Here is a 25,000-nt window from a genome sequence, read left to right as displayed (position 1 = left end):
AGTTCGACTGCATAGAGTTTCAGATCTATCAACAGCGCCTCTTCAAGATCAGGCGGATCTTATTTGCTGCCACGGGTTCGTTTTGAAACTCGATTTTAGATTTACCTTTAGCGACTTTTCAGGCCCAAAAGTTGTGAAATTCAGGTCGGTGTTGATGTACAGTACAGTACAGTACAGTACATTGCAAGATGCATGTACAGTTGCCTGTTTATTGAAGTTAAACAATCTTCTAATGGAAAGCATAATAGAATACGGGAATCCACAAATGCAATTTGCAAAGGAAAAGTTTGTTTTTAATGAATCTTCAGTTTATGTTATGACAGTTTTCTCTCAATCTACAACTTGTATTTTAAACATTACACTTTGGATCAACTCCATCAACTAGACTTGCAAACCTCTTGGGCTCGAAATCAGTTCAGTGAGTGCTATTTTCTAGTTTTAATTTTTCATAAAATACTTGACAAATTTCGCAATGGACAATATTTGATTTTTGTTGATTCAACTAACCAGGTAGACGAGATCTACTGAGACGCTCGTTTGTTTCATTAGGGTTACATTTTTAATGCTTCATTTTAAAGTCTCCATTCGATTCCTTTCCTTGCTGGATTTGACGTTGTGTCAGTTGAATGTTACCAGAAAACGATTGAACCGGTCCGGTAAAAGGCTTTATGTTACCCGGACACCTTCAAGCCTCTTTTTTAAGAGCCGGTGATTTTCGAAGACGATAAATTCTCCGCATTTTTCCTATCACAGCAACTTGGAAGTGACATTTTAGTTTCCGGCATCTGCTCATAAGAGCGTGTTAATTGTATGCGGAGAAACGAAATGCGTCTTTCACTTTTCTGTTTTCTCAGTTTTTTTGCCCTTACCTGCTGGAGTCCTTTGTATTGGCAAATGAGGTTCCCTCATCCATACCTTTTTGCTTGTCCCCATACAAGTCTGGATAATCTATTTTTATCGCATTTAATTTCAATAGGAGATTTCGCGTCAAGGCTGGAAACTCATATTTTTCTGTTTTGGGTACTCTTCCTTCTACAGCATCACATGGACAATGGAATAGCCAGTCCAGCCCTGCGTCGCAGCCAGTTAGCTGTAGCGATGAGCAAAAGAGAGATACCAGCTACTGAAGCGGCTCATGAACCGTGTAATGACTTAGGACCGAGTTGCTCAAGTTACCTAGCAAGACCTTGCAGTAAACAAGAAAGGTCAGTAACCACACTCCTAGGCAAATGACATAAGGACACTTCTGTACACGACTCTTTTTTGTGACCACCTCGTACCTTTGGCTAAGATGGTCTAATTGTGAGAAGTATGACACCATATTTTGTTCAACACCAACGTCAAAATCTAATTCATACTTCATTCGTTAAGACAGAAAGCCATTCAGGCACAGTTAAGACGACCCGCTTTTCAGTAGCCTCTGCGCTCGCAAGCTATTGTAGCTTTTCAGAGACCTTGACTTGATCTTTTCCTTCTACAGGAGAGTCAGCAGCCCTGTACCTTTGCAGCACCCTTCCTCGTCCGTTCCTCCTTCTCGTGTTTCCTCTCCTTCTCCGTCTACTCGACCCTCCTCTCGCAGCAGCAGTAGCACTAAACGTGCCACGGGTAAAACCATCGATCCAAAGAAATTGGAAAGTGACTTGGCTGAGATTGACTTGCAAGAAAAACAGGAATGGCAAAGGAGCGATCCGCAGTTCATTAAGCTTTTTGTCCCCGATGAGCTCTCTCCTGAGGATCATGACTTCAGGTTTCATGACCCTTATCCGCAGACGTGGGTCGACGAAACTGTTGAGGGTGCTTGCTTTAGAGGTTCGAAGAAAATTGACCCTTTTATGTACAGGTTGAAAGAGTTGGAAGATTTGAAAGAAGAGACAGTGCTTTGGGAGATGTACAAAGATGAGAAAGTCAAGGAGGGAGTGGCGGGTGTTGGGTCTGTTAGAGGATATTCACAAAAACTTCCCCGGCAAGTCTCAAATGGGGCGTCTAATTCTAGGACGCAATCCGCGAAAGTGAATGCGCCTCAGCTTTACCGAGCAAAATCAGTTGTCAATAGACTAAAACGCTATTCGTCGGCTGGGAAAACAAGCTCATCAAACCACGTTAGTCCTGTTTCTGATGATGGTTCTGATAGCGTGGTGACATTTCGTAATAGCGGATATCAGATGGGAATTTCATTCATCCCAGGTTCGCTTTATCCTGAAGCGAGATTCCTAAATAAGGTCCGATCTCGCAACCCGAGCTCGAAGTCTTCAAGAGGTGAAGTCAATTCTACGAAGCGCACCAATACACCGCACGCCGTGAACATTCAAGCGCTTGGAGAAACCAAAAAAACGTCGGGGCCGAAATGCGAAGCGTGCAGCCACAGACCAACGGTAACTCAAAGAGTGTCGTACACGATCCCACGGAGTATGGCCAGGTCTATCCAGTCTCTTCGAAATCAGTATGCACTGAAAGCATCGGAGTGTTACGACATTGTCGAATTAGCTAGAACTTTTGACCCTCCGTGTAAAAGTGACGTTAAAGCATCGAAGAAAAAAATTGACACTTCTGCCACTGAAAATGCCGCAAATAAAGGCATCAAATCGGGAAAAAGTTACTTCTCGCAGCGCAAAATTTCTCTTACGCGGTTAACCTCAGATGAGAGCATAGCTGTCAGAGGGGTCAACCCATTGGACCTGGGCCGTACCACTACTGGCCGCTGTAAATCCGCTAAGAGACGACCTAAACGGAGATAACAGCCTAGAAACGAAGATAAGTTGTTTATCTTTACAGCAAGATACCAAAGTTTAACTCTTGAAAGGACAGTAAAAACGTTTGCATGCTAATAAGGAATTGCGGGGCTGTCGTAATTGAAGTCCGCTGCAAAATTCTGAGTCAGTGATGAGCGCATCACTTCCGGAAAGGATACAGTTCTTTGGCTTGTTTCACTGCGGAACTTTCGTTAAATGACATTCGCTTTTTTGGGACATACTAACATGACGAGAAAAGTTGAACTTCGAATGCCTCTCTCAGAGTGACTTCAGTTTTGGGATGGTAAACTTAAAAACAGCTTCCGCAATTTGAGTTCCTTTTGTGATAGAGCGTTGTTTTCCGGTGCGGTAAAACTGAGCTGATATGCACTGATGTGTTACGACATGCTTGCGGGCGAGCAGTCCCATTATAACTCGGAATTTAAAGTGGTCCTTCAAGCGGGAAACGCATGCATTAGGAGCTGTACGATCTCGATACTAGCCTCGCTAATTCCTTATACCTACTACAAGATCGTCGGCGACTTTATTGGTTTGGGACAGAACGCAAGATACAGCATCGTCTAAAGGACCATTTTATTCTCATCTAAACTGGTGTAAATTGACGAGAAATATCCTTGGTAGCTAGAGATTTTTTTCCCAGGGTCTGATGGAACCGAAGTGGGTTTTCCAAGGTCCGATTTCTCTCTGCTGACGAGCGATGTCGTTCTCAGATGGCGTTCATCGCTCCCCAGTCCGGCGTTTTCTGGGACCTTGAAAAATTTTTTTATGTCGTCTGGGGAGACTAGAGATAACCCGCTGGCGGAATGGAGAGCTTTCCCGGGATAGGAACACAAGGTTGTTGGCTTTGAGGGACCCAAGACATTAATTCCAAGACATTAATTTTTGCTTCGTTCTCAAAACGAAAATTCCACGAGAGAAACGTTTGAAGATTTATTTTATGAGAAACTTGCTGAAAGTGTATTTATAGTTACGGCAAAGATTAAACTATTGTCATTGAAGGGTGAAGTAAGATTTTGCTAATGAAAATTTGAACTGTCAAATGATGTGATATCTTCAGTGCCTGATTCCATTCTAAGGCCATCCCCTCTTTTTTTCTCCGTTTAGCGTCGTCCGACCGACCCAAATGTTTGGCATTTTCCCAAAAAAAAAAAAAAAAAATTGGTAACGTCGTTTTTAAGCCATTTTATGTCACATAGGAGTTTCGGTGGTTGATCCTTTTTCCCAACTTTTCCGCCATATTGATTTTGGGTTCACGTCTTGTTGTTTTCCTGGCTCCACAGCTATGATGCTGGGGTAGCAGGCCTCCGATTCCGAGAATGCTTATGACTTTTTTTTTTTTCAATCCAACCGACCGACCCAACATCAGGAAACGCATCCAACGGTAAACGAAAAAAAAAAGGGGATGGCCTAACACAAAACAGGTAACTCAACAATAAACACTTAATTACTGGTCCCGAGGGAAACAGTTCATTTTGTTTCCCGAGAATCTCAATGTTCCCCCGAGGCGCAGCCGAGAGAAACATTGAGATTCGAGGGAAACAAAATGTACTGTTTCCCGGGGGACCAGTCATTAAGTGATTTGTTATATAGCACAAAAAGAAAAACGTGCAGCGGCAACAGCAACAGCAACGTCGGTCAACATTCGTGGGTAAAGTGCACTGTTACCCTCTGACGTCATAGATTTTGCACTGTTGCCCGCTCAGAGACTTTTGGCGGGAAACAGTTTTAGTGTTAGATGTCAAGTGACCTCAAAGTAACCAATGAGAGAGCGCGCTGCTGGGGTAAAAATTCAGCTATATAACAATCATTTTTTAAGGCGATGCTCTATTGACAGTTATTTTTGTCATCATCCTGTAGCATGCTTAACCTTATTTCCTTTTTGTTTCCTTAAATTCTCTACCGTGCTTACCGATTAACATTTTTTTTCGGAATATTCAGTAGCGAGGCTCGTTGCCCGAATTATTCCAAAGATAGTTTGTAGGTAAGGAGTTCCTAGTTTGAACCCATTTTAAATTGAGAGTTTATGTTTTAACTTGGGCTAAACCAGTTTCAACTAAGGAAAAACAAGATTTAACATAGGACGCGATTCTACCTGCATGTGATACGCTACAAGGCACGTTTCTAAGCCCCCGATCCCCTACTTGTTTATCTTCCAGCTGCACATGTCTCCGTTCAACATTTCCCCTGAACTGGCTCAACAATTATAACGAGGATTGTGGGTTTGTTGGCTTTTTAGAGTCTTTTTCTCTAACCCACTTTCCACTGTTTTCCGATTGTAGTATCTAGTTCAGGCCTCTTTAGTGCAGAACGGGATAAAAACGTCCCTTCGCACCTGAAGTTGTCATTGCACCGCTGCCTTGCTTGTAATTTCCTGCGATATATTTCGGAAGAAAAAAACGACCATCGGTCACAGGTCATGAATAAAGAAGATCATCCATCCTCTCTTCCGAACTAATACATCAGTGGGCGGCCTGTGTATCTCCTTCTCAGATCATTTTGTCCGGAGTTCCTCCACGATGAAAACCTACGTTCTTCGTCATCTGAAGCTTCACTTTCCACAGGGAAGTCACCACTGAAATAAAATGAATATTGTTGAATTATTCATTCATTCTGTTAAAGCCTTCTACCTTGCTACAGTTTACGCGTTTGAACGTTAACTGTGAACTCGCCCAGTAACGCGGTCAAATAGCCACTTAGCTAAGCCGGTTAGAAGATGCGTTTCTTCGAATGGCCGGGTATTCTGCAATTACTCTCCGTTTTACCTGTAGAATAGAGCGGTTTTCAATTGAGTGTCGCAAGTAATTAGCGAATTACTTTGGTTTTGCATCTACTTCGCTCAGTGATTGGTTCAAAGTTCTCGAGCCACTTTTTCAGCCAATCAGAAGTGAAACCAAAACCAATCGTGGTTCGCAAGTGCACATTTTCCCGCGCTTTGTGTCGGCTACGTGTAATTACTTCGAGTTTTGATTGGTTTACCTGGATTGTCTCCGTCCTTTTTGATTGGCCAAAGTAATTACTTTGGTTTTGGTTTTACGACTCTCCATTGAAAATCGCTCTACCCGGGATGAGGATAGCAATTATTACGATCCTGTAGAGCAAGTTCATTTTGCCTCCACTGCTCAACCGAAAACTCGAGCTATATGATATGGCGTTGGCCAGCCAAGCCACCGTGCCATTTATTTAGCATTGGAATAGGTACAAAAGCATTTATACATCAAGAAGAGCAAAGCACCAGAGCCGGACACGAAAATCTGTATAATCCAGCAGGTAGAATAAACCGAGGTACGTGTACCCCCAACCAAGGCAGTGGTGCGACCCTTCGGGTTCTAGGCTATTCTGTGTTCTCATGAAAAACACTATTTACGACTTAAACGCGCGCTATCAAATACAGGAAAATTTAGTTTTATCAAACGTGTCGATAAAGGTCGAATTGCCACCGTGAACGATTTGAAAAGATGACGTTTCAATCGTTAGCCCTTCGTCAGAGCGAAAAGAGGAATTGTGGGTGTTGCTGGTTTTTATGCGGGTGTGGATGCAAAACTTGTCCTTTTATTTATGCGGATGTGGATGAAAAACTTGTTCTTATATTGCTAACATGGTTAAGATCTCAGGACCGAATCGATCCGTTAAAATCACTGACCATGCATTTTACATGCATCTCCGCAAATGTCATCTATTGCATAACCTGCACACTATGTAAGAAGACCTACATAGGCGAAACAAGGATGAGATAGACCAATTCGGCTAACTCATTGTTGTACCCAATTCAAATCTCTAGGGGTTAACATGCTTTGTGTATTGCATTTGCATGATAATGTAGCATTCACATTATTTTAAATGATATGGTAATACTTGGAACAAAACGTTCTATTCCCAAAAGATTTTAATTGGGTACAACACTGAGTTAGCCGAATTGGTCTATTGGCGGACCGCTTTCGCAAACACCCAAGAGATGTAGAAAAAAAAGACGACAGATATTTCAAAACCAGATGCGTGCCATTTTAATCTTCCTAATCACTCCCACCACAAAATGACAATTTGCAGCCTATCCTTACACCACGGGAACACAGAGAGCCGTAAGAATCTGGAACAAAATTTCATCTTTCAACTAGGTAAACTCTATCCTCACGGTATCAATGAACGCCTCTAATATCATTAATTTATTTTACAAATTCATGTTACCATATTTACACCAATGGCAAAGCTCTTCCACACCCGCATAACAAACAGCAACACCCAAAATTCATCTATTCGCTCTGTCAGCTTTCCAAATCGTTCACGGTGGTAATTCAACCTTTATCAACACGTTTGATAAAACAAAGTTTTCCTGTTTCACTCTCCCACCGACGCAGCACCACAGTCTCTTTAGAGACTAGAAATTTGTTCGCTATAATATACAGCCTAACGAAGGCATGAAACAACTGCTGCAGCGCGATAGAGCATTAAACGAGACAGGACTTGTGCATGCGGCGAAGCCTTACCTTAAAATGAATTGGGGTGCGTTTTTTTGGGAAAATCCGAAAACGGATTCTTGAATCCAAAAACCGGATCATGAATCCAAAGTATCCGGCCACACTCGAGGAGGATATTTCGGATCAAATCTAAATCCGGATTTTTGAGATTCACCACTTCTGCGTTTTTTTGGGAAAGGATTTAAAAAAATGATTTTTGACAAGCGGTTTTCCATGCAAAAATGATCCACAAGAGCTATACGGTACATGACAGTTTCACCCAAATGTTTTTCTCGCGCCATATTTACCGTACGATCGAAGACACGAATAGGTCGAAAATAGTTAGGTTTCCTGCAAATTTCACACCAGAAGTTACACTAAAAGTTTGTGACAGCAATAATGTTGTTAGCACCTTTCCTACAGCTAAAAAAGTAAACTGGAAAAATACCCCCGGTAATCGATTTGTACCTTAGCACGCGTAATTTTCGTCATTTCTTTTTATCGATCGCTAAGGTATTTTTTTTCTGGTTGAGTTTTCCTTGAAGAATTTCTCCAAAACAAACCAGTTAGCAGCTATCTTTTTTGTTTTTCAAATTGCACGCAACTCTGGGTTTGTTTCTTTGCGTTGTCATGGAAATAATCCTTTTTCGGATGTTGCGTTTTTTTTACGCTAAAATATCCGTTGATCTTAGATCGCAAATCCGTTTTTGGATTTTTCCAAAAAAAGGCACCCTTAGCCTACTAACGCCCGCAAAGTACAAACCTAAATCCCACAAGCCACTGCGAACCTAAGCTGGCTCACCAGGCCGCTGATACATGCCGGCAAAATAGCAATTTATACTAATTTACAACTATCACAAATTACATTTTTTGTGAGTTGTCATTAGGCCAACTAAAAAAGTTGAAAGATGGCACCAATCTGCATCTCAACGAATGCTGTTAATAAAAATAAAAATAAAAATAAAAAGTGTTGCTTCTTTACTATATGACTGCACTTACAAGTAGTAATCACTTATGGCATAGTAATACACGATGAGTCCCATTAAGAAAAATGGTGTCACCACAGAATAAAGGATGATTTTCCACGCTGGAATCTGGAAAAAAACAAATTGCATAAAAACTGATTGGAAAATCTGGCATAACTTTTCGCCTGAGTGAAGTAAAACAAACAAATAAAAAGGAAAAAAATGTTTTAGGTCAATCACAAAAGAAGTGGACGTTGACAGGAACCAACAACGCAATGAAACCACTTTCGAAACTCAGAAGACAACAGCTCTATGATTTCCGATGTGAATAAAATCGAGTATCTTGCAAAGCAAAGAACGAAATAGAATCTTCATTAGTCAGTCGGCGGCGGGTCTAATTTGCAGGTCGCAGGTCGCGGGTTGCAGGTCATTGTTTCACCAATACAGAAAGTATCCTAAATATTCTTAAAAGCTAACCTTAGGCCTAATTAGCCCTAAACAAAAGTTTTTAGGCCTAAGGTTAGCTTTTATGAATGTTTAGGATCCTTTTTGTATTGGTGAAACAATGACCCGCAACCCGCGACCTGCAAATTAGACCCGCCGGTCAGGTCGGACAGTTTTGACTCTTGGGGAATTTTAATTTGAAGGAGAAAATTAAAAAAAAGGAAAGATTACTTAACGGTAAGAAGGCCAGGGGTCGCATTAGAAACAAGGGAATGTCGCTTTCTCTCTTGACTAGTGACTAGGTCAGCCGAAACGGAACACTGTGGCGCGACGCTAAAGCCCCGTTTACACGAGCAAGTTTTCCTTGACATGTCTCCCTTTACAATAGACCTTTTCGGCTTGTACATTTTGTTTTCCCAATACAGATCATGTGATAATACTCAGGAGGTTTGGTCTTTTGTTTCGCTCATTAAAATGAGGGCATGCAAGCATGAATATGCCTGCATGCACTCTTTTTAATGAACAACACAAAGGACCAAGCCTCCTGAGTATTATCACATGATCTGTATTGGGAAAACAAAATGTACAAGCCGAAAAGGTCTATTATCATTTCTCGTGTAAATAATCAACAAGTTTTTCTGGATAGTACAGACGATGAACACGTTTCCTTGACAAGTTTAGCCTGTACTCGCAACACTTGTTATTCAGCGAATACACGTTGCAGTCCCTAGCTCGTCGAAGGTTGCTTTCGTTTTAGCCGCCATTTTGTATATTTTGACAGCAATGAGCATGAGCTTGACTCAGGGAACTAATCTCATTAAAATTAATATTCCTTGCCAAATTTCATCCTTGATACTCTTTTCCTTGACAAGGAAAACGCTAGCATGCTACAACAGGTTGCAAAATTGGTGAGATACTCCCGTTGAAAAACACCTTTTCTAGCTTTCAATACCTGCCGGATCTAGAATTCCAACCTTTCCAACTTCTCCACTCCCTCTCCCCAGTTCAGGTTTTCAGCATTCTCAACTTTCTCAAATCCCATAATACACCTCTTTAACACTCCAAAAATGGGATGCAATCCAACCTTTACTTGGAAACAATCAGTAGGAATTCAGTTTTTGTCTTATTTAAAATTAGTTTGTTGGCTGCAAGCCACACACGAATTTTGCAACTTCTTTTCCTCGTCAAGGAAATAGTCAATTTTAACCTATTTAAACGAGCAATTATTCCTGGCCAAAAAAAACTTGCTCGTGTAAACGGGGCTTTTAAGAGGAAAAAGTAGAAAGCGGAAAACTCGAAAGAGCAACAAGGGGAATAGCACGTTCTTACCATTTCATTTGGAGGCTTCCAGTAATCTTTGCAGTTCAAGAGTGAACATGTGTTTGCACCGATCGCATCTGAAGATCAACGAAAAATACATGATGGTGCTTTTACAATGTACAATATTTCTTAAAACTTTGAGTCTCGCAACGTTTCCTGTAAATAGCACAATTCATCGCGTAATGTAATTATACCAACAGCGTGGTTAATTTGTTGAAAAAAATGCACTTTGTCGTTACTGCAACTCGTATACAACGATTTTGGCCGTTCCAAGGTGTGTCATTGTTGAATGTTTCGCGGACGTTGTCTCGCACTGGCATTCAAGTTGCAGGAAACGTTGTACTTCACTTCTCTTGGCGTGATGTGTCATTGCTGATGCAGAGTCTGACAAAAAAGTTCCAGTTTGTAATTATACGAAGCGCAATCGCAAGAGGGGTTACGCTCGTGTTACTCATGAGGGATCCAAGAATTGCAAGGACCAGGAAAGAAAAAGCTTGGTTTTACCAAAAGGGCTGTTAAAAGTTTGACTACCATCCGTCCGTTGGTGGCGCTTTGAGAATAAGCCCTTCGTCACTAAGAAGTCGAAGCCTTTCACGCGACAACCATTCTTCTCACCAAAGCCCACTATCCTTTTGGTCAGCACCAACAACATGAACTCTGGCCACAGCCAAAAATACGCGCAGTCGCGGTAATATTACTTATTGCTTCTTTCTTTTCGACACGAAAGCACACCTTCTCCAAGCTGAGGCCACTTAATGCTTCACATAGAGATTCCCAGCCTTCGAATGTAATGCTTCTGAGCGCCGCTATGTTCAGTACTATTGACGATTCATATATAAAGTCTGGAAGTCCTAGAATCCTATTTCTCCATTCTCGTGCAAGGGCCCCGCCGATTAAGAGAAAAGATGGGATCTGGGAACGGGAATGGACTTTCTAATGCTCCTAGGCTAAGAGCATAAAAGAGCACGAACCTTCAAAAAGTACAGGAAACGTGGGGTGCTAATCAGTCCAAACTGCGGTTTTGGCTGGCTGTTGAAGGTATGAGCGCCTTTCCAAGAACACCAAACAACCGAACGAAATATTGCATACTAGTAATACGAAAATCACTGAACCGACGGGTCCGATTTTTGAGATATTGTCATCGGGGCTGTCTGAGTGAGTGAGTGAGTGAGTGAGCTTAAAATTGTAGGCCTGCAGCGCGTGCATGAATTAATAACAAATTTAGCGTCGATGGATTTAGCACAAGAGCGCTAACTGGGGGCACTGACGAAATTAACTGAAATCAAATCAAGCATTAGTTTTTGTGGAGAGGGGAAAACCGGAGTACCGGGAGAAAAACCTCTCGGTGCAGAGAAGACAACCAACAAACTCAACCCGCATATGACGTCGAGCCTGGAATCGAACCCGGGCCACATTGGTGGGAGGTGAGTGCTCTCTCCAATTACCACTGAACTAATTTACGATTTTTTTTAATTCAAGAACGATTGATGGTCCATTGTACAGTTATTCTGTTTGCGGTCCACTTGTCGCCTTTTCTTTTACTTTGCATGAGAAGAGGACCTCAACATGTACAGTGGCGTTAACATTAGTGGCATTCTTGTCTAGAGCGTTTGTGGGCTTTAGGAGTTACAACTCGCTTAGCCTAACTGCACCGTTTGGGGATTCCATTGCTATTCCTCTCAATACAGGAATAAAAGAATACTCGAAAAAAGCCTTTAAAAACAAACCAAATACAAAAAAGGAATCAAGCAAAAAAAAAAAAAAAGTTAAAAAAAAAAAAAGATGTGATAAAGTCGCCTCCACGTTACACGATGTCTTGGATTATTTTTTGCCTCAAATCACTATCTGTGGCTTTTCCTGGTTAATAAACACGTCCTGCCTTACTTCACTAATCTGTGTGGCGCGTCTAACGAATTTGTGAAATTAACCAAAGAAATTGGGAATGGTTGAAATACAAAAAATCGGGCCCGTTCCACGGTTCGGTGATTTCCGTAGTATACATCATCCAGTCTTTCCTCTTTCTTCTTGCCCAGCAACGAGAGTATGATCGCAAGGTATCGAAACCGTGAACCCACGCTTAAGCTCTTAAATAGGGTCTCAAAATGAAGAATCGATGAAGTCCTTCATGAATTTCACTTCCAAGCAGAAAATTGGGTAGGTCTTTCATATACCTGGGGCCCGTTTCTTGAAAGTCCCGAAACTTTACGGGCCATTTTCGGGTGTCACAATTCCTTTTTTATCTCAAGAACGGAGAGGATTTAAGTCGTCAAACTTTACAGTCCTTTTTCTTTTTGTTACCTTAAAAAGATGTTAAAACATCGGCTTTCCAAAACAAGCGGTTGGCAGTTTCACAAATAGCTTTTCGGGACTTTCGAGAAACGGGTCCCAGGTCCGAAATTATAAATGTCCACACAACAAAAGAACAAAGCTAACATAACAATACCTAATTAGCAAGGATTAATTGAAATAACAATCATTCCTCGAAAAATAGCTTAGCCTAAAACTTGCAAATTGCTTTGCGAAAATTGTATGTTCCCTTAACTTTTAAATGAGATTTCCGGAATTTGTGGTCCAATTAAAATCTTCCGTAATCCTCAGTGGGGTGATGTACAGTAGTAACTGTTTAATAAACAAGCAGGAGTTTTTTTAACCGTGTTTTAAACCATTAGGCGAAGCAGAGTGGTTTTAGACGCGAAGTTTATTAAACGGCTTCAAAAGCATTCCACAAAAAGCGTGCCCCTCTGGAGACCGAACAATTTTTCAAATTGTGAGAGGAAAGAAAACAAGCTATGGAGCAATTGCAGAATACCCCGCAACACCTCACCAGTGACCACTATTGTTTCTTCTGGGCGGCATTCTCTGAAGAACGAGTCGGAATACAATGGAGCTTATTCTTATTCAATGAAATGCAAATAAGATGCAGGGTACTCTGCAATTTAGCCCCAGTGATGCCTTACTTGTGTGCTTAATATAGAGAATTATGACGAGGTCTTGAGTGTTTTATCAACTTTAAAAGCTCATTCACGTAACGTTTTATCGTTGACCTCATAGGTTGCTCCGCTCATGGATTATTAATTAACTGACTTTCGGGCATGGACTGGGTTGTTATTATTAAGCATTTACCAACCATAAATTTCAAGTTCTTGTTCAACTGATAAATTGGCTTGTGGTAGGCAGCTGCGGATCAAGGTCTGAAATATAAGAAAAAAAAACTTTTAAAGTGCTACTATCACGTGAAGCTATGATCCTCGCAGTTATGAACGCAATTTTCAGGAGTACCCAACGGAGCTCTGCAAAATACCCGTTCTACAGGGCAGAATTAATTGCGCTGCCTGGGAAATTGAACATTCGCTACTTAACTTGCTGGAAAGTCTTTCTAAACACCACGCTTGCTGGGAAATTACGTTGCAACGCGGGTTCTGGCTAGATAAGAAAATCTCTAGTTTGTAGAGTTTGTTTTTCTCGTGGTAACCGTACTATAAAAAAATTTATCTATCTTCGCACTGATGAATAGTTCCTCACTTTCCAGGGATAGTAGAGCGAGCGAAACATGCAATTAAGAGCGATGTTTCTCGTGACGTCACCTATTGTCATTAATATGCCAACCAGAACCCAATTGGCTGTTGAAACAATGACTTCTTTTGTTCCTTGGTTGGCAAATTTGAATATCAAAAGAAATGTGACGTCAATGTTTGTAAACAAGAAATATCGCAATTGAGTGTGAAAATCAAGCCACGCGAGAAAGGCGAAACGCGATCTCGCGCAAATACCTTTGAAATCGCCCTCATTGAGTATTTTGCCAGTACAATATTTTGTGCTATCCATGGTGCTAATTAATGTCAATGTTAAGAGTATGCAATAAAGCAAGGCATACCATGCTGTGAATTCCTGCGAAATAGTTTCAACACACTGATTTGAGCACACAGCACCGCTGACGGTCTCGTATTGTTTGCCTAAACGTCTTGTTTGCCCGGTTTCGCTTTCGGTTTACATTAATCTTATCGTAGCTTGGAAGAAACCTCCTGCTTGTTTGGTTCGATTGCTGGGTTTTTTTGTCTAGTTAGCGCCTACTGGCCACTGATCGATCCGTATCTGTGAAGTCAGCTAAAAGTTAAGGTAAGCAAAATGTTGCGTTTTTTGTCTGATATAGTCAGTTTAGGAAACGCCTGTGGAAATGTTTTTTCCAAACAGTTCTCTGCCGATAGAAGACGCATAGTCTTTCCGCTGAATAATGCACAACATTAGCAGAACATATTCAAATCTTATTTCATATGTCCAGTCTGTATGTTTGTAATTGGGTAAGCTGGAATTTTCCGTTGGAACTATTTGACAATGGTCTCTATTTTAATACAATGAACACGTCTCATTTAGCCTAAGGTTTTGCTTCAAAGAGGACAAGAAGCTAAAAAATTGTTACGTTGTTTTAGGGGAAGAAATCCAAAAGTAAGTTTTATTTAAATGCACTCTTCCTTTAGATCCTATAGATCGGGGCGGCGGGAAACGTCGTTTAATTGCGGTCATTTTGAGGGCGTTGAGCTACTAGCCAGATATCTTTTTGATCTTTGAAGATCGCAAACGGTAAGAGAATTTCATGTTTTTTCTTCGTACGCGTACTAGACCGAATTTTCCATGGAAATCGAGAGTCCATTTTCACTGTTACATAAGGCTAGAGCAACTTTTCGCCTTGAAATGTGGCATTTCAACGCTCACTGAGGTGGACTGTGCCGTGAATTGTATTTGAGATCGCCACGTAGCCATGTAGCTGAACTGAGGGATAAAGAGCGATTGTTCGTTTACCCTAATTTCATCTTAAGTTTGTTTATGATCAGTTGTAATGGAGTGAACCTTATTACAAGTTTGTCCCTCTGATCTCGCGAATTTTGGAATTTAGTTTTCCGTTTTCTTTCTTATGTTTTCTGATCCGGGTCGGTTCGAGTTGATCCGTCGTGGACTAGCGGTCGGAGTCAGTTGATCCGGTCCGACTTTTGTTTCTGCCGCTGCAAAAGGCCAACGAGGGTTCTTTTCATGCAATCTCACGTTTTATAAACGTTTCCGTTTATGACTTCGCGGATCTGCCACACTGATTGTTTATTGTTCCACGCTCTCTGGATATGATCTTTCACGGATTTCTGACTTAACCGTACAATTTAAAAAGAAAATGCACTGAAGCAACATCTCCGGGCCATTTGGGGCAGCGCAAGCAATGTTTTCAAGGTTTTGCTTATGTTAGGAAATTAAGATCGCTATTTTACTTTTTTGGCCCTATTCGCAATAGCGTAAGACTTCTTTATTTTGACAAAGATTCTGTCATCACCAACGCTCAAATTCGGATGCTAACCCTAAAACACTGCCAACAAAAGGCAAAAACTGGACAAACTATTGAAGTGTTTTTTTTTGTCAATAATCTGTTGTAGAGGAATATTTCTTTTTCTCAGAGTAAGGTTGAGAGAAAGATCGCTCATTTTGACCAACTGCAAACTACAAATTTTCTATACAGTCTCTCTTTAGTTGGGATGTAAGTGTTCAAAAAAAAAATTGACAGGAAACAAATTTCGGTTTTCGTTTTGTCAATTGTAAGAAAATTCTAAATTTGTCCGCTAGTGGACAGGCTCTTAACGTATTTTTTTCTGAAAAGAGATTTGTTGCAAGCATTTGCTCAGAATGACCGACGACAAGGATTGTCGTACGTACGTTGCTGTGAAACTTAATTTGCACCAGTTCTGGTGTGAAACGTTTGCGGTGATTGTCTGACCACATACGACCATGGCTTTTGCTGTGAAACTTTGCACCAGTTCTGGTGTGAAACTTTTGCGGTGATTGTCTGACGACACACGACCATGGCTTTTACTGTGAAACTTTGCACCAGTTCTGGTGTGAAACTTTTGCGGTGATTGTCTGACCACATACGACCATGGCTTTTGCTGTGAAACTTTGCACCAGTTCTGGTGTGAAACTTTTGCGGTGATTGTCTGACCACATACGACCATGGCTTTTGCTGAGAAACTTTGCACCAGTTCTGGTGTGAAACTTTTGCGGTGATTGTCTGACGACACACGACCATGGCTTTTCCTGTGAAACTTTGCACCAGTTCTGGTGTGAAACTTTTGCGGTGATTGTCTGACCACATACGACCATGGCTTTTGCTGTGAAACTTTGCACCAGTTCTGGTGTGAAACTTTTGCGGTGATTGTCTGACCACATACGACCATGGCTTTTGCTGTGAAACTTTGCACCAGTTCTGGTGTGAAACTTTTGCGGTGATTGTCTGACCACACACGACCATGGCTTTTACTGTGAAACTTTGCACCAGTTCTGGTGTGAAACTTTTGCGGTGATTGTCTGACGACACACGACCATGGCTTTTGCTCTGAAACTTTGCACCTGTTCTGGTGTGAAGCTTTTGCGGTGATTGTCGGACCACATACGACCATGCGTTTACTGTGAAACTTTGCACCTGTTCTGGTGTGAAAATTTTGCGGTGATTGTCTGACGACACATGACCATGGCTTTTGCTGTGAAACTTTGCACTAGTTCTGGTGTGAAAATTTTGCCGTGATTGTCTGACCATATACGACCATGGCTGACTGTGAAACTTTGCACCAGTTCTGGTGTGAAACTTTTGCGGTGATTGTCTGACGACACACGACCATGGCTTTTTCTCTGAAACTTTGCACCTGTTCTGGTGTGAAGCTTTTGCGGTGATTGTCGGACCACATACGACCATGCGTTTACTGTGAAACTTTGCACCTGTTCTGGTGTGAAAATTTTGCGGTGATTGTCTGACGACACATGACCATGGCTTTTGCTGTGAAACTTTGCACTAGTTCTGGTGTGAAAATTTTGCCGTGATTGTCTGACCATATACGACCATGGCTGACTGTGAAACTTTGCACCAGTTCTGGTGTGAAACTTTTGCGGTGATTGTCTGACCACATACGACCATGGCTTTTGCTGTGAAACTTTGCACCAGTTCTGGTGTGAAGCTTTTGCGGTGATTGTCTGACCACATACGACCATGGCTTTTGCTGAGAAACTTTGCACCAGTTCTGGTGTGAAACTTTTGCGGTGATTGTCTGACGACACACGACCATGGCTTTTCCTGTGAAACTTTGCACCAGTTCTGGTGTGAAACTTTTGCGGTGATTGTCTGACCACATACGACCATGGCTTTTGCTGTGAAACTTTGCACCAGTTCTGGTGTGAAACTTTTGCGGTGATTGTCTGACCACATACGACCATGGCTTTTGCTGTGAAACTTTGCACCAGTTCTGGTGTGAAACTTTTGCGGTGATTGTCTGACCACACACGACCATGGCTTTTACTGTGAAACTTTGCACCAGTTCTGGTGTGAAACTTTTGCGGTGATTGTCTGACGACACACGACCATGGCTTTTGCTCTGAAACTTTGCACCTGTTCTGGTGTGAAGCTTTTGCGGTGATTGTCGGACCACATACGACCATGCGTTTACTGTGAAACTTTGCACCTGTTCTGGTGTGAAAATTTTGCGGTGATTGTCTGACGACACATGACCATGGCTTTTGCTGTGAAACTTTGCACTAGTTCTGGTGTGAAAATTTTGCCGTGATTGTCTGACCATATACGACCATGGCTGACTGTGAAACTTTGCACCAGTTCTGGTGTGAAACTTTTGCGGTGATTGTCTGACGACACACGACCATGGCTTTTTCTCTGAAACTTTGCACCTGTTCTGGTGTGAAGCTTTTGCGGTGATTGTCGGACCACATACGACCATGCGTTTACTGTGAAACTTTGCACCTGTTCTGGTGTGAAAATTTTGCGGTGATTGTCTGACGACACATGACCATGGCTTTTGCTGTGAAACTTTGCACTAGTTCTGGTGTGAAAATTTTGCCGTGATTGTCTGACCATATACGACCATGGCTGACTGTGAAACTTTGCACCAGTTCTGGTGTGAAACTTTTGCGGTGATTGTCTGACCACATACGACCATGGCTTTTGCTGTGAAACTTTGCACCAGTTCTGGTGTGAAACTTTTGCGGTGATTGTCTGACCACACACGACCATGGCTTTTACTGTGAAACTTTGCACCAGTTCTGGTGTGAAACTTTTGCGGTGATTGTCTGACGACACACGACCATGGCTTTTGCTCTGAAACTTTGCACCTGTTCTGGTGTGAAGCTTTTGCGGTGATTGTCGGACCACATACGACCATGCGTTTACTGTGAAACTTTGCACCTGTTCTGGTGTGAAAATTTTGCGGTGATTGTCTGACGACACATGACCATGGCTTTTGCTGTGAAACTTTGCACTAGTTCTGGTGTGAAAATTTTGCCGTGATTGTCTGACCATATACGACCATGGCTGACTGTGAAACTTTGCACCAGTTCTGGTGTGAAACTTTTGCGGTGATTGTCTGACGACACACGACCATGGCTTTTTCTCTGAAACTTTGCACCTGTTCTGGTGTGAAGCTTTTGCGGTGATTGTCGGACCACATACGACCATGCGTTTACTGTGAAACTTTGCACCTGTTCTGGTGTGAAAATTTTGCGGTGATTGTCTGACGACACATGACCATGGCTTTTGCTGTGAAACTTTGCACTAGTTCTGGTGTGAAAATTTTGCCGTGATTGTCTGACCATATACGACCATGGCTGACTGTGAAACTTTGCACCAGTTCTGGTGTGAAACTTTTGCGGTGATTGTCTGACCACATACGACCATGGCTTTTGCTGTGAAACTTTGCACCAGTTCTGGTGTGAAACTTTTGCGGTGATTGTCTGACGACAAACGACCATGGCTTTTATACTGTGAAACTTTGCACCAGTTCTGGTGTGAAACTTTTGCGGTGATTGTCTGACCACATACGACCATGGCTTTTACTGTGAAACTTTGCACCAGTTCTGGTGTGAAACTTTTGCGGTGATTGTCTGATCACATACGACCATGCGTTTGCTGTGAAACTTTGCACCTGTTCTGGTGTGAAAATTTTGCGGTGATTGTCTGACGACACACGACCATGGGTTTTGCTGTGAAACTTTGCACTAGTTCTGGTGTGAAAATTTTGCCGTGATTCTCTGACCATATACGACCATGGCTTACTGGCATTCTTGGCATGTTATTACCTTCTCATTGTTACTTCTCGCGAAAGAGATTAATTGACTCTGCATTCTTGTCATGCGATTACCGCCCGATCGTCAGCATCGTTACGTTTCGCGAAAAAGAATGAATTTACTGTGCATTTTTGGCATGTGATTACCACTTCATCGTCAGCATCGTTACATTTCGCGAAAAGGAGAGAGGGAATGGTTTCCATTTGATTGAAACAGCAACAATAATTTTCGCGGGAACGTCCTTAAATGCCGAGTTGTTATAGTGCAACATTATTGGAAAAAGAAACTGTACTAACATTTTGACTCTGTGTTCATTGTGTTGTTATTTGTTTACGTGTCATCTTGATCGCTCTGCAACTACTTCCCAAGTTTACATTTTAGCGAGGGCCTCTCTTTCGAGAAACTGTAAGTACAGCTTATTATTATTATTATTATTATTATTATTATTATTATTATTATTATTATTATCATTATTATTATTATTATTATTGTTATTATTATTAATATTATTAATATTTATTACTATTAATTTTCATTTATTATGTAATTATTTATTACTATTGATGTTGAAACCTTGCTGGCTGGCAGTATGTGTCATTTCGCATTTTAAAATATGCTGGCTGGTTAAAAGCCGTCTCACACGATGGCTGGCTGGGAGTTTTATTTCCTGAAACTCTTGCTCGCTGGCAGTGAAGAGCGGGTATTTTTTTTCCCACGAACGTTAAATATTAACGAAGATTGACGTAGAAACATTCTAATAGTTGCTGCAACATTATATGAACAATTTTGTCAAAAATGGTTGTTGGGTACGCCTGAATTTTTGCAATTAACGCAATTGCAAAAATTGCGTTCTTAACTGCGAGGATCATAGCTTCACTTGATTTCATATCCGCAGTTCACATACATGATCCATTTCATATATCATTTCATCGTTGATTCGTTCCTCACGGGAACATTAGAACCCACAAATGACCAGCTCCCAGCGTCAGTGGCTTCATAGCTCAGTTGGTTAGAGCGTCGCAACGATATCGCGAGGTCACGGGTTCAAACCCCGTTGAAGTCCTGAAATTTTCAGGCTTCTTTACGCAATTGCAAAAATTGCGTTCATAACTGCGAGGATCATAGCTTCACTTGATTTCATATCCGCAGTTCACATATATGATCCATTTCGTATATCATTTCATCGTTGAAAGTGCTACCATGATAAAAAAATCACTTTCAACACTTGACTGGCAAAATTTTAAGCTTTGATTTTTATCCAAAGGCTATTTACTTTGAGTGTAAGTTTTGGATTTGACGGGTCGCCATTACTCAAGTTCGAAACTGACCGATTGCACCTCAGAGGGCTGGATCCAGGGAAAAGTGACGTCATTTACTCACTGGCTTAAAATTTCAGTGTGTAAACGCAGCTTATTGTTTGTGCAAAACACGAGTTTAAATGTCTGAAAGCCCGAACTTTCCGTGCTGAATACTAATTCAGCCACATACACACACATTGCATTCTCAAACTATTGAGTCTTTGACATCATTTTCTCCTCGATCCAGCTCTCTCACGATTTTGAAGTTGGAAATGGTGGACCAATAAACAGGAAAATTCCGGTTAAACTAAACAGGTGTCTTTTGAAATCAAGGCTTAAAAGTTCGATCAGTTAGTGTTTAGTTACCATAGTTTTGAAATCAAAAGAAAATAAAAATTGTGTTCTTGCTCATAGTACTTAGCACTTTAGGGACTTCCACTTTGTTTGAGTTCATAACCCTTGTCATTGAATCCAAAGGTCGTACTGTTTGTTGATTGTCGAAAAAAGCAAGAAAACAAAGTACATCCATTTCACCTGCAACACCTGTGATTTATTCAGTCACCAGCAACATTACGAACTCACGCCAGTTCCGAATCAGCAAGTCAGCCAACAACAAACTTTCGGCTCACAGTCCCTGAAATTTGACACCACGACTGTATGTAGTTTGGTGCTGGCTGCATGGAGTTGATCTCCAACTCTCATGTAAACTAAACCTTCCCTCAAAAAGAATGCTGGTTTGGGGTTCTAAAAACCTACCTTGCTATTTTATGCCATTTAAACGTGCATTGGATAGGGAGGAAGGTGATAGGAAAGGGCTTGAAGAAAGGTTTATTGTTTTATTGAACTACGGACATAATATTTATCATTGACATTTCTTCATAAGTGTTGTCATACTCCACGATTTGAGATCTTTCAGCTTACAGCAGTATGGTTGTACCCACATGTAGACATACCTCACACCGTTTCCTGTGTACATGCATTCTGTCTTCGTTGCACAGTTTTTTTTCCCAAAAGTGATCTGACCTTTTGTTTTCAAACACTTCACATCTGAAGATGTCGCAGAAGTCAGCCAAGCAAACAGTTGAACCCTGGGCAAAAACAAGTTTTATAAGAGACTCGTGAGATTGTATGGAACATGTACATGTATACGTATGGTGACCTTGCAAAGTATCTTTTTAGGGTCCCATCTGTGGGTTGCCGTTTGTTGGTCACCATCTTGGATTATCAGTTGTGCTTGAATGAATTTGAAGAAAAACAGAGACTGAAGCAACCCCTTTTATAGTGTTTCTTCATGTTTAAATTGGCAGGTAATGTAATAACTAACAAATTTCCCTCTTTAACATGAAGTGTCTGTTTGTGAATAAGAAAATTATACCTTGTATAACAGAACTCAGGAGTGCATCATAGCCCCCAGAAGTAATTTTCCTGTTTAAAAAAGTTTCTGTGTTTGAAACAGATGTGACACCCACCGTGAAGACACTCTTACCTTAACTAGCCTATCACTGTGTTTGTTGTCAAAGTGTCTATCCAAGTAATTTTCATTGTAGAATGCCTTGCCACAGAAGTTACAGACCCATTTAGTACCATGTTCTTGGATTTTGTGTCCTTCTTGTACACTGTATAAATCATTGGATGGGTGCAATGGACATTTACTATGGGATTCTTGATTCCTTGACTCCAAAACACTAAAAACGTGCTGGAAAAATTGGATAATAGATTATGCATGATATACTGTCCTTGACCCAACAGCATCTACATGTAGGCATGTTGTAAAGATCAAAAGAGCAAGCGCCTGATAACTACGTGGTACATGTAAAAGGTAAAGGTAAAGTCTCTGTTACGAGCCTAGGAAGGCCCATCAGGCCGGCAATTATCTCCGGTTTCCGTAGCATGAAGCGACTAGGAGTATTTCTACTCCCCCCTGGATGGGATGCTAGTCCATCGCAGGGTTACCCCCAGCATTTTCGCTTATACCCATTTATACACCTGAGTGGAGAGAGGTACCGTGAGAGTAAAGTGTCTTGCCCAAGAACACAACACAATGTCCCCGACCAGGACCCGAACCCAGACCACTCAATCCAGAGTCGAGCACACTAACCATGAGGCCACCGCCCCTCCCACACATGGTACATGTAGCTCTGGCTAAATGAGGCAAATTAATGCCCTAGTTTTCATTTGTTGTTACCAATAATGGCATACCGCTTGAAGCTGATTTCTCACAATCCTTGAAAGAGGACGTGAACAATGAGTGTCTGTCTCACATGTAAAAAGCACCAACTAAGAAAAAAACACAGAGATAACATTATATTATAATATTTACTAGTTATAGCTGTCGCTAAAGTGCCAACGAGCCAAGCTTGCGTGATCTGGCGGCTGCAAACATCACGCGGCGTACTCATGCGGCACTCTCATTGGTTATCGCTACGGTCAATATTTGATCGCTTTGGTCTACATTACAGCTTTTGGTCTACATTACAATTAAATTTGAAGCGCTTCTGAGATTTCGTCCGCCTAAAAATCTTCTCGCGGCTCTATAAGCTGCCGCCTCGCCAGGCCTTCTGTCTTCAGAAGGCCTGACTCGTTGGCAATTATTTAAAAAAAAAAGCTTCATGTGTGCAAATTGAATAGTTACTACTCAACTGGGCTTAGATATGGCAGACATTCCAGCCCCTTTTGAAGGAAAATAGAGAGTATCTTTTAAGTGCTTAAGGCGGGAGTCTGTTTGGGGGGTCGGGGATCATCCCCCATAGGAAATGTCCCAAATTTAGTTTCTCTCAAGTGGCACTTTCTGCATTTTGACATCATTTTTGTTGTTTGCTAAAAGATCTTCATTCTTCTCACTTGTCGGCCATTTTTGGAGCTGCTCATTGGAGTAAGACTGCTGGCCTTGTGAGTCAGCACAACATGGGGTGTTCAATGGAGAGATTGGGCGAAACATTATAGGAGACTTTTCACTCTCAGATCACAAAAAAATAATTAAGACAAGCAATCTTTTTCCTTGTTTTCCGAATTACATGATAAATTGGGAGAATCTGATAAAAATTGGCAGAGCGGGAGGCAACACATCAAATCGGGAACTTTGGAACGTCTGATATGGGGAGGCTTCAGTTTGCCCAAGAGGGAAGGAGAAAGGCATGAGTCAACACCTCAGGTTGCGAGCCTTAATTAGATGTTGCTTTGTTCAGTGTTACGTGGCATACTGTAGGTGAGTGGTGCAGAATGAATAGAGCATTTTCATGTGACGTCACGGTGGCCATGTTGGTGTTCCTCAAAATGGAATTGTTCCTAACTAATCCCCCGGGATTGAGCTCTATTATCATGCAATTTTTTTCCTGTTTTTCTGGAAAAACAAGGTTACTGATCACGTGAGTGAAACACTTTATCGATAAATATGTAAACACTGGATGAGTGCAAACGGTTAGTGTATGTTTGTCAGTTGATCTCTCAACCTAAAGGCTCGCTATTTCTTTTTGCCACATTTTTTGCACTAGCCATGTATTGTGTTGTGGCTTGTTCTTCGGAGAACACTGCTGTCACAGCATTTTGTGTTCGCCCGTGTTATCTGTTCTTCTGAACACTGAGCACTAGTGCTGTGTGATCCCCCTTCCCTCCCCACCGAACATTTCAGTGCTCGATTTTTTACAGGTCACAGGTCATTGTTTTATTATTATACAGAATGTATCCTAAACATGCCAAAAAAATATAAACTTAGGCCTAAGCAAAAGTTTATAGTCCTAAGGTTAGCTTTTGTGAATGTTTAGGATACTTTCTGTATTCATATTCTGCTATCTTACTTATCGTTATGGCGTGATTACGTTCCTTTACTTTTATATTTCTTTTTGTTTTGATGTATTCTAAAGTCGGCAATTTTGAAGGGAACACGTAGCACTTAAATGTTCTATAGGGAGGGAAGGGGGAACACACAGCACTAGTGCTCAGTGTTCGGGGGAACAGATAACACGGGAGAACCCAAAACGCTGTGACAGCGCCAAATTGCTAAAAAAAGGTGACAGAGTATTCAGAAGTTACTCCAATAAGCCTTTGGGCAGCCTTACCAGAGGAAAAATAACAAATATCCAAGTGATGGCATGCAATTCTCTATCAAATACCATCTGTGCCCCAAAATGAAAACGATGTCTCAACAGCCGTCTCAACACAAAGTTCCACCGGCAGTTCCACCATTTTCCAAACAAACGCCCGCGTACATTTCAGTGGTTATCCAAAGAAACGTATGCTCATGGATTCGGATTTCTAAAATGGCGGCTTCGATCTGCAAAGCAGAACAGAGCATGTTTGCGTAAAAAATGTTGTGATTTACGGGCATTAGACTGTGTAAAATACGTTGCTGTCATGGCTCGATCAAAAAGGTAGGTTTAAGGGGAAGTACAGTCGCAATAAAAACTAAACCTAAACCGCACACGTGGTTCCCTAAGAGTAATTTCCATATGGGTCTCCTTCACGTGGTGGGTATATACATGAGATCTTTCCCCCTTCAACCTTCCTGGAATGGGAAAAAATGGAGATCGAAGAGAGCCAGGCCATTGTCAGGAACATGTAAATGAAAGGTGACAACAATACTCTGTTGTTGGGAAGATACATGTACTGCACGCTACGTTACATGTACACTGGCCGCTTAGAAAAAGGCACAGCTAACCGAGTACCGTTGTCTTGGAAAT

At 41.5% G+C, this 25,000-nt stretch overlaps 3 protein-coding genes and 1 non-coding gene across 5 annotated transcripts in view; 3 read left to right on the top strand and 1 right to left on the bottom strand.

Moving 5' to 3' along the window:
- The window catches only part of LOC137997941 (uncharacterized), a 14,905-nt gene extending 11,157 nt beyond the window's left edge, over positions 1 to 3,748 (top strand). The window contains exons 6-7 of one of the 2 annotated variants that reach the window (XM_068844275.1): positions 1,039 to 1,205; positions 1,481 to 3,748. In XM_068844275.1, coding sequence (XP_068700376.1) covers positions 1,039 to 1,205; positions 1,481 to 2,735 — 1,422 coding nt within the window. In that variant the 3' untranslated portion in view covers positions 2,736 to 3,748. The remainder of the gene's footprint in view (positions 1 to 1,038; positions 1,206 to 1,480) is intronic. The other variant, XM_068844285.1, reaches the window with a different exon arrangement.
- LOC137997953 (uncharacterized) lies at positions 3,666 to 24,518 on the bottom strand. Its single transcript, XM_068844297.1, has 8 exons — positions 24,380 to 24,518; positions 22,524 to 22,601; positions 21,811 to 22,020; positions 21,278 to 21,412; positions 13,058 to 13,121; positions 9,940 to 10,007; positions 8,201 to 8,295; positions 3,666 to 5,322 (listed from the first exon to the last, which is right to left on the bottom strand). The coding sequence occupies exons 1-8, from the start codon at positions 24,434 to 24,436 to the stop codon at positions 5,202 to 5,204; spliced, it is 828 nt and encodes a 275-aa protein (XP_068700398.1). The 5' UTR covers positions 24,437 to 24,518; the 3' UTR covers positions 3,666 to 5,201.
- On the top strand, positions 20,017 to 20,089 carry Trnai-gau (transfer RNA isoleucine (anticodon GAU)). The gene has a single exon. It is a non-coding gene; the product is annotated as a tRNA-Ile (tRNA).
- Positions 24,519 to 24,561: 43 nt separating the features above from the next.
- The window catches only part of LOC137997932 (something about silencing protein 10-like), a 26,526-nt gene continuing 26,087 nt past the window's right edge, over positions 24,562 to 25,000 (top strand). Inside the window, exon 1 of the mRNA XM_068844264.1 lies at positions 24,562 to 24,691. Within this exon, the coding sequence (XP_068700365.1) occupies positions 24,675 to 24,691 (17 nt within the window). The 5' untranslated portion in view covers positions 24,562 to 24,674. The remainder of the gene's footprint in view (positions 24,692 to 25,000) is intronic.

The sequence above is a fragment of the Montipora foliosa genome, chromosome 1, assembly GCF_036669935.1.
Source record: "Montipora foliosa isolate CH-2021 chromosome 1, ASM3666993v2, whole genome shotgun sequence".
In the NCBI taxonomy this organism is placed as follows: Eukaryota; Metazoa; Cnidaria; class Anthozoa; order Scleractinia; family Acroporidae; genus Montipora; species Montipora foliosa.
Note: the sequence above shows the minus strand (reverse complement) of the source record. Positions and strands in the feature narration are given on the sequence as shown.